The sequence below is a fragment of the Microtus oregoni genome, unplaced genomic scaffold, assembly GCF_018167655.1.
Source record: "Microtus oregoni isolate MIOR12 unplaced genomic scaffold, Mior012 000045F_ref0000178, whole genome shotgun sequence".
Lineage (NCBI taxonomy): Eukaryota > Metazoa > Chordata > Mammalia > Rodentia > Cricetidae > Microtus > Microtus oregoni.
Genome location: NW_024543219.1, coordinates 5,555,181 through 5,570,269, shown reverse-complemented (window position 1 = coordinate 5,570,269; position 15,089 = coordinate 5,555,181). Strand labels below are relative to the sequence as shown.

At 37.5% G+C, this 15,089-nt stretch overlaps 2 gene segments (V, D, J or C); both read right to left on the bottom strand.

Moving 5' to 3' along the window:
* Nucleotides 1–3,638: 3,638 nt before the first annotated feature.
* Nucleotides 3,639–4,258, bottom strand: LOC121434882. The segment is given in 2 exon segments: nucleotides 3,639–4,075; nucleotides 4,201–4,258. Coding segments are annotated over 2 exon segments (495 nt in total).
* Nucleotides 4,259–13,899: 9,641 nt separating this feature from the next.
* Nucleotides 13,900–14,560, bottom strand: LOC121434881. The segment is given in 2 exon segments: nucleotides 13,900–14,345; nucleotides 14,509–14,560. Coding segments are annotated over 2 exon segments (498 nt in total).
* Between the last annotated feature and the right edge of the window lie 529 nt (nucleotides 14,561–15,089).

Below are 15,089 nucleotides of genomic sequence, written 5' to 3'. Positions count from 1 at the left end.
GTTCAGAAAGGGCAGAACCATATTGGAACTGAGTCAATCTGGCTGAGTAAGACAATGGAGACTGAAAACTTGCAGATAGAGTTCCTGGGGGAAATATGGTAGACTTGTGTGGGTTCTGGTTCTTTTATACTGAGTCCAACCCAATGGGCTAGGGCCCTGGCAGAGAAGTCCAATGGCATGAACAAGAAGATACACCATTAACTTTCAATTACTGTTGAAAGAGTTACCATTCCCAACAGCAGTCTGCTTGGTCTTTCTATGAATGTTTGAAAATATATTTATTCATGGATATTAAGTGCTTCTTCTGTTGACACACATGTACAAGTCTATGATATACTTCAACAGTAAGAACCACTGTAAAATTAGTGCTAAATACTGAGGTAGCTAGTGAGTTTGGAAAGAATCTTATAGTCTCAGCAGAGAGAGCAATGGGAAGATGGTTTTACTGGTTCATTGGCCACTACAGTAACCTTTAACCATATGTTTTAAAAATAAAATCTCCTGAGTGTGTTTTCCTCTTATTTCTAGGAGACACAATCTCACAGCAACTTTCCTGGTCCTCTGTCTCCTTCACTCTTCCCATTTTCTCTTTCTTGCTCTTCCCTGAGCCTTAAGTTAAGGAGGTATGTGGTGAATGTACAGTTGGGACTGGGTATCTTACTTGTTCTCTGTATCTAAATGAGACCTGAAGAAGTACAACACTAATAGAATAGACTTGCTAACATGGAAATGGGAAATCTTATGAAGCCCTACTGATAGAGAAACAACTACAGTCAACTAAGAAGTGCTGAGACTAGAAACAGATTGAACCCTGTAAGAGCTTACCAAGATCAAATGACCAGTCCTGAAATTATATACCTATGAGTAACACTCAACAGACTGAGCAGAGTATATTTATATATTTAAGCAGGTGTGTGCATGTGAGTATTTGAGGGTGTGTGTGTGTGTGTGTGTGTGCATGTGTGTGTCTGTCTATGTGTCTGTGTTTGTCTGTTTATCTAGTAGTGACAGACAAAAAGACACTATGATTTTAAGGGAGCAAAGGGACATCCATGATCCGTGACAAGGGTTTGAGGAAGGAAAAAGAAGGGAAAAGTGATGTAATTATATTTATTGTTTACAAGAAAATAAATAAATACAATATAAAATAAAAATCAAATCTCCTATAAAATGTCTCCCAAGGTCATTACTTTAATTCTCTAGGATCTTTTTAGCTTGCTTTGGTTTGACGTAAAATTTAAATTGTGCTCATCATTTCCGGACTTGAGAACTATTTTAAAGTTTCTCATTTCTTTTAATCGTGTCTTCTTTTACTCTTTGAGTTTCCCCACTGTGATACTTGCAGGAGGGTTTGATTCATCCCTTCTGGCTATAGCTGCTAAAGAGAGCTAAGTTATGTGAGAGAAGGCCACTGAGCAGCTATAATTATCAGACAGATGGATGTCCCCAAGAACAGGAAAGCTAGATCTGAGTGTGGAAGGAAAGTTCCTAGAGAATCATAGGATACCATGCAACCAAACCAACAGCACATAGTAAGTCAGAGATGCTCAGGTAGGAATAAGGAAAAGAGGAAAAGGACAAAGAAGAGTCAAGTGCCATTTGCTTGTTTGCCTCCTAACTCATGCATTCATTAGATATTTCTGAACTGATTACAGTGAATCATTTACAATTCTTTATGATAAGAATAACACTGCTATGAATCGAAGGACCAGCACCTTGATATCTTAACATTTTTATTCTAATTGTAAAATTGACAGTGAACACACTGACACACAAATGAAAAGCATAGTTCAATTTTATTAGTCTCAACATAAGAGAGATGACCAGAGTGTTACAACAGCATAAGTAGAATAATGAATAACAATGATTGAGCAAGGGTGTATGATACAGTAAGTGGGAGCTATAGCAATTTAGGGGAAGAACTGTGGTAGAGATGAAGGAGGACTATGTTCATGGAAAAGAAGAATTGAGTAAGGGCTATAATGCAGATAGTAATGGCATATGATTGAATAAGTGGTGGGCTATGTTAGGATATGAGGAGGACTATAAAAGAGTAGGAAGGCCTATGGCACAGTAACAGGAGGATTATGATATAGTAACGGGAGGACTATGATAGAGTAGCAGGAGGACTACGATAGAGTAACTGGGGGACTAAGACAATTGGAGGAAATGCCGCTTGTTGGTTCCCAGCATCTGAGCTAGCTTAGACCCAAAATAATCACACAGAAACTATAGGAATTAAATTACCTCTTGGACCATTAGCTCTAGCTTCTTATTGGCTAATTCTTTTATTAATTTAACCCATGTCTATTAATCTGTATATTGCCATGTGGCTGTGGCTTACTAGGTAATGTTCCCAGCATCTGTCTCCAGTGGCTCCATGGCTTCTCTCTGAATCTGCTTTTCTTTCTCCTAGCATTCAGCCCAGTCGTCCCAACCTAGCTCTGCTCTGCCCCACTTATTGAGCTTATTGAGCTATTGGCTCAAGGCAGTTCTTTCTCCATTAATGGTAATCACAAGATACAGAGGGAACTCCAACATCATATGGCAAAGTAACAGGAGGACTATGACAGAGTAACAGGAGGACTATGACAGAGTAACAGGAGGACTATGACAGAGTAACAGGAGGACTATGATAGAGTAACAGGAGGACTATGACAGAGTAACAGGAGGACTATGACAGAGTAACAGGAGGACTATGGCAGAATAATGGGAGGACTGTGATAGTGTAACAGGAGGACTGCGATAGAGTAACAGGAGGACTATGACAGAGTAACAGGAGGACTATGACAGAGTAACAGGAGGACTATGACAGAATAATGGGAGGACTGTGATAGAGTAACAGGAGGACTGCGATAGAGTAACAGGAGAATTATAATAGAGCTGGCACCTTTTCCCACAAAAAGCTTATGTTGGCAAGTCAGATCTGTACAAATGCTGCAGAACATTGTATATCACAGCATAAACTTAGCATTGTATTCTAGAAGGAACAAAATGTCATTTAAACACTTTAAGAGTGTAGACAGCATCTGGTTTATACTTTATGTATTTTATGTGATAGGGCATTAAGTTGTATGGTTGCTCTTTCCCAAGCACTGAAATTACTTCTGAGTCTCTTTAGTCAGCCAGGTGACATGTAGCCACTTGGAGTTCTCAAAACTTTCACCCTTGCTCCTCAAACTGTGTTTGAGTGTCATTCTGAAATTACTAACAACAAAGGAGAAATTTCTCTGTGCAGTTGAAGTCCCTTTCCCCTCTGTGCTTGTGTGACAGGGCCAGTTCTGTCCTCCTACCATCTTCCTCTTCCTTCTCTATAGGAATCCTAGGACTGCGGACCCTGGGCTCTTTTGTCACCTCTCCCTCCATACTTTCTGAAGACGTTATATGGATGTCCCTTTTCCTGGAGCAACCTGTTCCCTGCAATTATATAATGCAGCTAGATCTACCAGAGAGTTGTTTAAGAAAAAGTAGAGACAGACTTCATCTACTACAACAAGCAGACAACTTACTTAGTCACACAGCTTTACTGGGGAGGAGGGGTCTCATACTCTGCCTGAGGCAGTTTTGCATCAGATATTACTTTAGTCCCAGCCAAGAATCAAAGACAGAAAACTCTACTTCTTGTTCTCCCACTGTGGCTATTCATATGATTTTGTACAAATCAGAGAAATGGAGAGGCACACAACACAGAGGAACCAGCGCAATCCCAGAGGCAGGAACTCAGCAGTCAGGTCCCTGGTGATGAGTTTGTGTTCAGCTCCCCCTGTGGTTTCCACTACTGTGTCACCCAGAGCACAGTAGTACACAGCCGAGTCTGACTCCTGGATCGAGGCTTTCTGCAAGTGGAAGGAGCTGGATCCTTTATCATATGTAGCTTCAAAACCTCTGCTGCTTCCCTTCTCATTGGCCTTCGAGGCTCTGAAGAGGAGCTGTGGACCTTCTCCGGGATACTGCACGTACCAGAGCAGGGCTGGGTACCCTGAAGCTGAATAGTTGCAGTGTATAGTAAGAAAATCCTCTTCTGAGAGGGTCACTTGACCTTCCGTCTGTGTCACTGAGTCTCCATGGGTCCTTGCTGGAGAAAAAAACAAAAATAAAACAGATATGTATGTCACCTTAAAAACAAAGTTCTTGGTTGAATTTAGGGCTCAAGGCTTTTCTTACATAAAAAGAGTAAAAAGTTTAAATCACTTTACTTACTGAGTATGAGGAGTATCGCAGTAACGAATCCTGGGGAAGATTCCATCTTTAGTGGCATCTAGACGACATTCTTGATTCTTAGCATGTTAAAAACAGAGAAATAATGAGTCTAAACTTAGACTCACACAGGAAATACTATAGTGTTAGGATGTGGCGCCACCTGGTGACCAGAAAGTAAGAATTAAATGTGGCAATATTCACTGAAAGACATGGAAATAATGAACTCTTGGGTTGGGTTTAGAATCACTGCTACTTCAAAGGTCGTATTTTCTCTCTTCTAAGTGAATGTCAATTTTAAGGCATTTTAATTAAAGTTTTTTTGGGGGAGGGGAAGAAGTCACACTGCACAAACAATACTTAAATATTTTAGAATTCCAGGATAACTGAAGAAAAACATAAGTGATTGAATTCTATGGAGTAATCTGGACTTTTTGTGAAAGGTTCCCCTTCACCCTTAAAAGATTTCCAGCTAATGCAAACTGACTTGCTCTCTGAGCTAAGTCTACAAACGGACTTTCTGTTTTTACCCACGCTGGGATTCTCTCAGTGTTTAGTTTAAGCTCCACATCTTTAAAACCTAAATCTCGTTCCCTGTTTCTACTAAGAAAATACTGGGATTAAATGTAACCATGATACATGTGCTTCCAATTTCTTGTTATCATCTTTATGGTTGTTTTCATATAATTGTTTAGATGCCATTCCTGGTCATTGTTTTGTCTTTATGGGTCATTTTATGTCCTAAGGAAATAACTAAGGTACTAATATGTGACCAGTTTGTGCTTCTTTTGCATTTTTTTCTTCTCTAGGAAAAAAACAGCATCATGAGATATATCAGTATCAATGATAATTACAGTCTCTCTGTCTTACCAGAGAAATACATTTTAAGAAGTGAGCGTGTTTCTCTTTCATGGTGTTATAAGATGTGAGGAAGATGAATTTCATTCTTTATGCCAGGGTCAAACAGAACGCTGTATAAAATAGAAAACAAAAGTTGCACCTTGGGCTACTACCCTGATCTTTCCAGTTCAGCTGTTATTTTATTTTTAATTACTATTTTTGAGATTATTATTTAATCACAATACTTCTCCTTTTCCTTTTCTCCCACCAAACTTTCCCATGTACCCCTTTCCTCTCTCCACCAAACATTTTTTTGCTACTTGTTATTGCATGTATATAAGTATATGTATATACATATATATTCCTAAGTACAACCTCTTTGGTTCATATAATTTTAAATGTATGCATGTTTTTAGGGGTGACCATTAGATGCTGGAAAACCAATTGGTGTGTTCTTCCCTGGGTAAGGCCGCCTCTCTTGTTCCCAGGTTTCCTCAGTTGCCCATGCCTCTCTTGCAGAGATCAATCATCATAGGCTGCAGTCTTTCCACTTTGTCACACTCATCGGTATAACCCTGGATCAGCTCACATTTCGATGGTTATGTTGATGAGACTTTATCTGTGTAAATTATGACATCAGTAAAAGACACAATCTTTAGGCAAACTCATCAATCCTGTAACTTTTACAATCATTCTGCCTTCTCTTCTGCAATGTTCCCTGAGGCTAAGGTACAGGAGTGTTTTGTAGATGTATCCATTGGGACTGGGATCCACAATTCTGCAGTTTGATTGGTCTTGGTATCCTTTAATGGTTTAGTCCCAGTCTAGATAGAGAGAAGTTTGCAAAGAGAAGTTTCCATTAAGAGGGGAGATGGCTACAGTTATCTGTGGGAATAAGGACAATTGTTCATAGATTGTCGTTAGGGATTATGCTGGTTTCATAAAATAGATTCTAATCTAATAACCATGGTTTTACTTGAACTTTATAAGTTATCTAGGTTTCCAGCACTACACACAGTGTTGTGGAGTTGGTCTTCTGTCCAATTAGAGAGCTGTGGGTACTGTTAAGGAGTGCGTGCCATTACTGCACTTGTAGAGTTACTTCTGATGGTTGATGTGGTTTATAGGGATCAGAACTGGGAAGGACTCTGTTGCTTCCCTCTTTTGGAAACATGCACGACACTTTCTTGTTCCAAGAAAGTCAGTCTTCTGGAAAGGGTATTCAGGCATAAGTTCCAATTTAGTGTTTTCTGGGCCCTGTGCCTGAAGTGACTGGTGCTGTCAGCAATAGGGACTCGCCACATTTCAGGGGTTAACCAAGGGCAGCAGCAATAGTCTGTATGTTTTGGGAGTCTCTTGGATAGCTCTGGCCACGAACTAAAAAGAGGGCTTCTCATGTATGGCCTTGAGGTTTTGCTACATGGTCTTTGGCTCTTGGAGGAAGCACCATCCTCCCACAGTAGAAAAATTTATTAAAACTATAAATATCTATATATCTATACCTAATCCATTGCATTGTAGGAGTTATTTTCTAGGTAAGTAGTTAATAACATGGTTCCTTCTGAAATTTTCAGGAATCCTTACAGTTACTTTACCCACTTCTCTTGTATTTATCCCCACCCTAGTTTCTTTAAAAATCTTCTATTTTCCCATTGCCCCTATCAGATTTCAGGAATCCTGATAGTATGCTTTACTCTACGCCACTTCTTCTTTATCTACATCTCTCCCCCCTCCCACATTTTCCCTTATTCCTTGATTAGACAACCTGTACCCGGTAATCTCTCTGCTATTTTTCCCTAAACCTTATACTTTGGGGATGGTCTCATTTCACTTTCCTGGTTTCTGCAGTTACTACACACTATGAACTCACAACTGAAGATTTGGAGATATGAGCCTTAAATAAGAAAGAGCATGTGGTGATAACCTTTCCGGATCTGGATATCACTTAATATGATCTTTTCTAGTTCCAGCTGTTTAATTTCAATGTGCCTGATTTCATTTTTATTTACAGCTGAAGAGTATCACATAGTATATCTGTACCACATGTTCATTAACCATCAATCAGCTGTTCAACAATAGATTGTTTTTACCTCCTTCCTATTGTGAACAAAACAACAATAAACAAGTATCTGTGGAGCTGGATGCTCAGTCCTCTGGGCATATGCTGAGGCTGGGTTACCTGGGATATTAATTTTTAGAATTTTGATAACTATCCAAACTGATTTTAATGGGACTGCACCAGTTTGCATGCTCATTCACAGTGAAGGGTCTTGCCTTTTCCCTGCATCCCCTCCAGCATTTACCGTCAGTTCTTCCTTGGATATTTGCCTTTCTGATGGGGTAAGATGAAATCCCAAGTTGTTTATATTTGTATTTCTCTAATATGTAGGAATGATTAACATATTTTGAAGATTTTTTTGGTTCAGAAATCCACGTTTATTTGTTATTAATTATCAATGGCATTACGCTTACAGGAAATGCAGTCACAGAAAACATTTGTAGATACAACATAAAAATCAGGAGAAAGGAGACAGCGGGCTGCTATAAAGTTACAATTTCCAAGGTAGTTTCAGGTGAAGTCATAAATCATTCCCATTGCTTGCTAATGCTCAGACTTAATTAAACATCTTTGCCATTTTGGTTAATCTTACAGTCACCTATTTATACTCATTTGCCACCTGCATTTATAAAAATGTCTGCTATATTACTCATTTTTTGTGGGTATAATACATGGGTGAGATCACCTTCACCATTTTTTATTAATTTTTTTATATTTTTTTCTTTGTTCTTGTTTCTTTCTTTTTTTGTTTTGTTTTGTTTGTTTGTTTGTTTGTTTTGTTTTGTTTTGTTTTTTGACACAGGGTTTCTCTGTGGTTTTTGGAGCCTGTCCTTGAACTAGCTCTGTAGACCAGGCTGGTCTCTAACTCACAGAGATCCGCCTGCCTCTGCCTCCCGAGTGCTGGGATTAAAGGCGTGCACCACCACCGCCCGGCTTGTTCTTTTAGAACTCTATATTCAGGTGCCTGGTCTGTTTTGGGAATGCACATTTTTTACTTTTTATTTGTTTAGATGTTAATATATTCTGAATATTAATACCATGAGATGTATATCTAGCACAGATTCTTTCCCATTATGTGGGCTGTCTTTTCACACTGTTGGTTATTTCTTAACTGGTAGATATTTAGTTTCATAAACGACCACTTTTCAATTTTTGGCCTTAATTCTTGGACAAATGGAATCCTATCAGGAAGTCCTTTCCCCTAAGTTATTGACTATATTTCCTTCTAGCAGTTTTAATGTTTAGGGTTTTACATTTAGGACTTCGACCTATTTGGAGTAGTTTTTTTTATAGGTGATAGATACAGCTCTATTTTCATATTTCTGTATCTGGATATCCTGTTTTACCAGCACCAATCATTGAAGATGTCTTATTTTTCTCTCCATCAAATAGTTTTGTCGTATTTGTTTAGCATTAAGTGGTTGAAGTTACATGTGCTTATGTAGGCCTTCAATTTTGTTTCATGAGTCTGCATGCCTGTTTTTATGATATTACCATATCACTTATAATATTATAGATTTGTAATATATCTTAAAATCAGAAATCAAAATTCCCACTATCATTTTTTTAACTTGGGGTTACTATGGCTATCCAGTTCTTTGGCGATTAGATGTAAATTTGAGAATAGTGGTTTTCCCTTTCTCTGTAGAATGACTTGGGGATATTGTTTAGGATTTCACTGAATCTCTAAATATCCTTTGGTATACTAGTCACTATCACAATATTAATTCTACCAATCCATGAGCATGGGATGTCATTCCACTTTCTAGTGAATTTCTCTATTTACTTTTCAGAGATTTAGTCTCCTCTGTAGAGTTCCTTCACTTCCTTAGTTAGATTTATTCACACACACACACACATACACACACACACACACACACACACACACACACACACACACACACATATATATATATATATATATATATATATATATATATATGTTATTATGAATGGGCATGTGCCCAGGATCTTCTTCTATGTTTGTTAGTGGGATATACAAACCACTCATTTATACAAGTTGATTTTGGATAGTGCCATATTGTTGGTTTTTTTGATTATATCTAGAAGTTTTCTAGTAGAATTTGGGGATCTATAATATATAGTATCCGATCATTGTCAAAATTATGGATAGTTTGACTTCTTTTTGTATTTTTATCCCTTTAGTTTCCTTCTCTTGACTTTTCACTTCAACTAGTACTTTAAGCAAAATAATTGAAAGGAATAGGTCTAGTGGATATTCCTCTCTCATTCCTGACATCAAAGAAAATGATTCTTATTAAAGTTTTTTTTTATTTACTATTGTGTTGGCTATGGGCTTCTCATATATAGTTATATTGTTGAGGAATGTTCCTTCTAGGACTATATTCTCTAGGACTTTTATCATGAGAACATGTTGCATTTTGTTAAAAGCCTTTCCTATGTCTTTGAGATGATCATATATATATATATATATATATATATATATATATATATATATATGACCTTAAAATTGAATCAATTAACCAAGATCCATACCAATGCAAAATCCATCTCTATAGCGTATTCCCTTTAATATAAAGAAACATTTATAAACAATATTTGGAAATTTGGGTATAATTCTCTCCAAATTGCTTCCTGCTTCTTGTTGGGAGAAGTATTTTTGTGGGTATCCACAGTGACATTTCAGGGGCTCTTGGTCCATCAAACCACATTGGTCTAGAAGAAATTCACAGATTCTCATCTTCTGTGAAAACAAAAGTTGAACTTCTTTACCAGAGCAACATATTCTTAGACCTAAATTTTGAAGTCAAAATAACTTTAGAACATATATGTTGGTTTAGCTTATCAGCGCATATAAAGAACTGTCTCTCTCTGTACTTAGCTCCTCCACAGTCAAATAATTCAAAGAAAACACAATAATATTCATAATCCAGACTCTGTTTATTTTCCATCTTTATGTGGCTTAATTTTCTTATTCTATTACTTTTTCTACAAGTTTACTTTGTCTCTGTAAAGACTTTGCTTTATTTTTTAAACAATTTACTTCCTTTTATAACTGTCTATATATTTTTTCCTATCTTTCTGAAGCCTATGCACATTTATCCCACACTGTGACCTGTTCATCTGAATCTGGACGTCTTTATTGTGTATCTGTAATCATTTTCTGGCAAGAAGCACCTCTTTTATATGCTAAGCTGTCAGGTATTTCTAGGGCCCACTCTGCCCAGTCCAACTTGGTGGAAGCGTGTTTGCTGCTTCTGAGAGCCATTTTCTCTGCCACAGATCCAGGCTTGCAGCTGGGTGTGTCACCATTAAGCAGTTTGTAATATGCTGCTCACAGACCCCATTTAAATGCTCCATTGCCAGACCTCCTGAAGGAGTCAGAGTTCATGTTAGCTGCATGGACCAGGAAGTAGCTGTTTTATTTTATTTATTTTTCATTTATTTATTTAAAGAAGAAAACAAACTATCTTTTTTCATTATAAATACCTATCCAAGCTTCCACTACCTCCCCTCCTCCCATTCCCTTTTCATACCCTCTCACCCCACCCCTATCCACTCCTCAGAGAGGGTAAGGCACATTGCTTTGGGGAAGGTCCAAGATCCTGCCTACTAAATCTAGGCAGAGCAAGGTATCCATCCAAAGAGAATAGGTTCCCAAAAAGCCAGTATAAGCAGTAGGGAGAAGTCCTGGTGCCACTGCCAGTGTCCCCTCTGTCTGCCCCAGTCATGCAACTGTCAACCACAATTAGAGGGAGTAGTATAGTCCTATGCTTGTTCCTTCCTGGTCTGGCTGGAATTTGTGAGCTCCCATTAGCTCAAGTAGACTATCTCAGTGGGTTCCTCCATCATGATCTTGACCTCTTTGCTCATATTCTCACTCCTCCCACTCTTCAACTAGACTTTGGGAGCTCAGTGCAGTGCTCTGATGTGGTCTCTGTTTTAAAGCCACCCATTTTTTTGCTACTGCTGAATCAGGAAGACCTCTCTTAAGGGAGCTGTAACACGCCACCAGCAAGCAGAGCCCATCTGAAAAATTGTGGCTAAATTTTGTTTGTTTGTGTCTAGAAATCCTTTCCAAGCCCTCTTAGGTTTTATGTGGATTTAGCTAGCACTCATTGGCATGGCAATTTGTAGTAATGAGAGGCCACTAAATACAGTTTTTATGTGGTTATGTCAGGGTTTAGCATGCAGGAACAAACAAGTGGCCCCTACAATACTGGTGGAATTCTTCTATCAATACATCTGGCCCTGAACTTTATTCTTTTAAGCTTGGAGGTATTTCATTGCTATTTCAAATTTCTAGTGAGTTTGGGTTTGTTTATGTTGCTGAATTCCCTGGGTTAGTTTTGATGGATTGGCTGAATCTAAAAATTCACGGGATTCTTCTGTGGTTTTTAACTTAATGGAGTACAAGTTTTTAAAATATTCCCTTATAATATTATGGACTTTTTTGGTATGTGTTGTAATGTTTCCATGCTCAGTTTTGGTGCTGATCAATTGTGCTATCTCTTTCTTTCTTTTGTTTAGTTTGGCAAAAGATATGTCAATATCTCAAGCAGGGAGAGGGAGGGAGGAGAGTGAGTGGGGGAGCTGGAGGAGGGGAGGACGTGTAAATTTTTGAATGAAAAAATTAAAAAAAAAGTACTGACAGTCATAGATTAAAAGAGTAATGATAATAAAATAAATACTAAACTTTTAAAAAAAGAAAAAAAGATCTGTCAATCTGTTATTTTTCTCAAAGAACCCGCTTTTAAATTCATTGACTCTTTCTGTTATTTGTTTTGTTTCTATTTTATTGATTTCTGCTTGGGTTTTTATTATTTCTTGCTGTGAGCTAGTTTAGATTTTGCTTATTCTTGCCAACTTTTTGAGCTGCATCATTAAGCCATTTACTTGTGCCTTTACTTAATTTTTAATGTAGGTACTTAGAACCGTAAATTTCTCTCCTAGGACTGTTTTCAATGTGTCTCATAAGGTTTTGTTGTATTGTGTTTTTATTTTCGTTTAGCTCAGGAATTTCTTGTTTCTTAATTGCCTTCATTATTTAATTATGTGTTGTTTAATATCTATAAGTTTGTGTATTTACTAGGGGTTTTTATTTTGGGGTGGTAGACTGGATTGAAACTGATCAGTTTATTTAGTTACTTACTTTATTTTTCACTAAATTCCATTTTTTCTCGTATATAAAAATGTTTGTAAAATGCATGCATATATTTTAATATTCATTGTCTTTTTATGGTTAAAAGATTAAAATTCTTTCTTTTGTACTTTTGAAATATTTATCATATGCTTGACATCTTTAGTTACCTTACAGTGCACGGCACACCAGAACTCCTTTGTCTTAGTCCCTACATCCATACATCTGTTGTCCTCATCTCCTCGTCCCTCTGCACTCCCAGGACTCTGGTTACTGTCATTCTATTTTCAACTGCAGTGAGATCAACATTCTACTCTACATATGAAAAAGATTATGCAGTATTGTCTTTCTGATTTGGCTTATTTTATTTAAGATAATGTCTGTGGTCTGTGTTACTGCTGGAAACCATTTTCAAGTCTATGATCTGTGTTAAGACTAGCAGTTATGGGTAAGGAATTTTCTTTTGTAGTGCTATCTAAGACTGTAGACCATAATTAAGAATGAGAGAGATTAAAGGCTTCTGTGACAATCTTTCCCTATCCCCCACCCCCAAAAAGAAAGAAGCAGACCAGATAGGAAGCTACTGAAGAGAGTCCTTAAAAATTGTGATAAAGATGCTGAAGTGTAGCTCTTCACACTTGAGGGCTTCTGGGCACTGTGGCAGGAGGGGGATGCAGATAGAACTCAGTCATCTTTCAAAGGCTGATCACTGGGAGTTTCACTGTGCTCCAATAAGTATATGGGCAACACAAATTAAACCTTGTTCATTTTTTCTCTTCTGGGGAGAGCACAGGGTGGAAGGGTGGACCTCAGAGAGATGGGAATCAAGTATGATTGGGGTGCATTATATGATGCAAAAAGGTAAAAGAAATATGCACAATAGAACCCTATTCAAATTTAAAAAAGAAGAAAATTCTGTCATTTATTTATTTGTGTGTTTGTGTGTGTGTGTTTATGTGCGTGAGTGTGTATGTTATTACATTGTGGTTAGATAGACATTAAGCAGTGATTTCAATACTTTTGAATTTGCAAATATTTTTTATGTCTCAGAATGTGGTACATTTTAGAAAATCTTCAATATACTGCTGATTGGAATGTGCATTCTTTGTCATTTAGATAGAGTATTTGTTAGTATCTCTTAAGTCCACTTGCTGTAGTATTTCAATTAATTCTGATGTTTCTCTTTTGATATTTTGTCCAGATAAACTGTTTACCTGAGAAAGTGGGGTGTTAAAATTGCCAACTATTACTAGATTGATATTAATTTCTGTTTTAAAATATGACTTATGTTTTTTCTTTGTCAGTTTTTATTGTACTTTCTTTTCTATGCATACTTAATGTTTTAACTACAGGCAATTAAGGAAGAGAGGGATATTTTCCATCCCTGAGGCCCTGTGATAACCCCCTAATTGGCTATCCAATACCAAGTGGTCAGCCCTAACATTTTATACATATGAGCAACACTAATCAAACACAACCAATTATATTTATATGCACATTTAATAATAATAATTAAAGGAAAAGAATTATGATTTGAGAGTGAACTAGGAAAGGGATATAGAAGGGGCTGGAGGGAGGAAAGCAGAAGATAAATAATGAAATAGTATTTTAATTTTTAAATTAATTTAAAAAACAAAGGAGAAAATGTCACAAATTGTTTTGAATGACTTGACGTTAGCTTTTAGCTAGATTTTTTTATGTCTACACTATAGTTGGCACTTGCAACTAACAACTGACAAGTGCTGCACTGGAAAGCTTGTGACACAGGATGTGGATGGGGCTCCAGGCCCTGTGGTAGGTTTGAGGACAGGCTGCAGGTGCCTAGGGAGCAGTGTGTATCTGTGGCACAGAAGTACATCGCTGAATCTCCAGGCTGGGTGTCTGTAATGTGCAAGGAGAACTGTTTGCCTTTTTTATCCAGTAAAACTATTAGTCTTTGGTCCTGCTTTTTTTCCATGTTTGAACGAATGCCAATAATGAGCTCAGGATGTTTTCCATGCCCTTGTTTATACCAAAGGAAGTAGGATGAGGCACTGTCTACATATGTGCAGTTGATGACAGTGCTGGCTCCCTCTTGGGTGGTCAGGATTGAAGGACGCTGTTCCACCTGCTCACCGTAGCTCACCTCTATGCATAAAAACGGAGAGAAAAGAGAATGGTTGGCAGGTCATAATTTTCCAGAATTCTCTTGTTCTATAGTAACTAGAGAAGAGTTGAATGAAGTAGAATTCCTCTTAGATGTCGCAGAAATGTCCACAGAATATTCTGTGACTTTAAAATCTTAACTCACCATTCCACTGCAGCCAGAGAAACAGCAATAAAGTAGGAACATATGTCTTCATTGTTCTCTCAATGAAATTAAGATCCAGTATAGACTCTGAGGCCAAACAGGTCAGTTACAGCTATAGGGGTGTTGTTCTTTCCAAGTAACAATTCTACCACTTGATTCAGCCACTCAGTCACTGAGAAAAAAAAAGCTGCACTTCCACCCTAAGCTTATACAACTAGCATACAGGAAAGAGAGTCCTCTGTATACTCCCTAGCAACTGCAATCTACTACCACCTTGCGGTTGCATCCTTAATCAGTGAGGCCTTTGCTTAAGCGTTCTCTGACCTATGAGGGACTCAGACACATGAAACATCAATGTATTATATAAAATAGTTTCTAGTACTGAGACATCAGGAACAGTAATTGTAAACTAGCGAAGCTGTTTCTTATCTTTAAATCTAACATAACATATGTGTAGTTCTTCATATATACAAGTATATATGTGATATTTTTGTATATAAATATTTGTGAGATGCGTTCTGTTTGTGTGTGTGTTGTGTCTATAACGTTTTTTCTGTTTAGAACTGTAGTTATTAACCCAC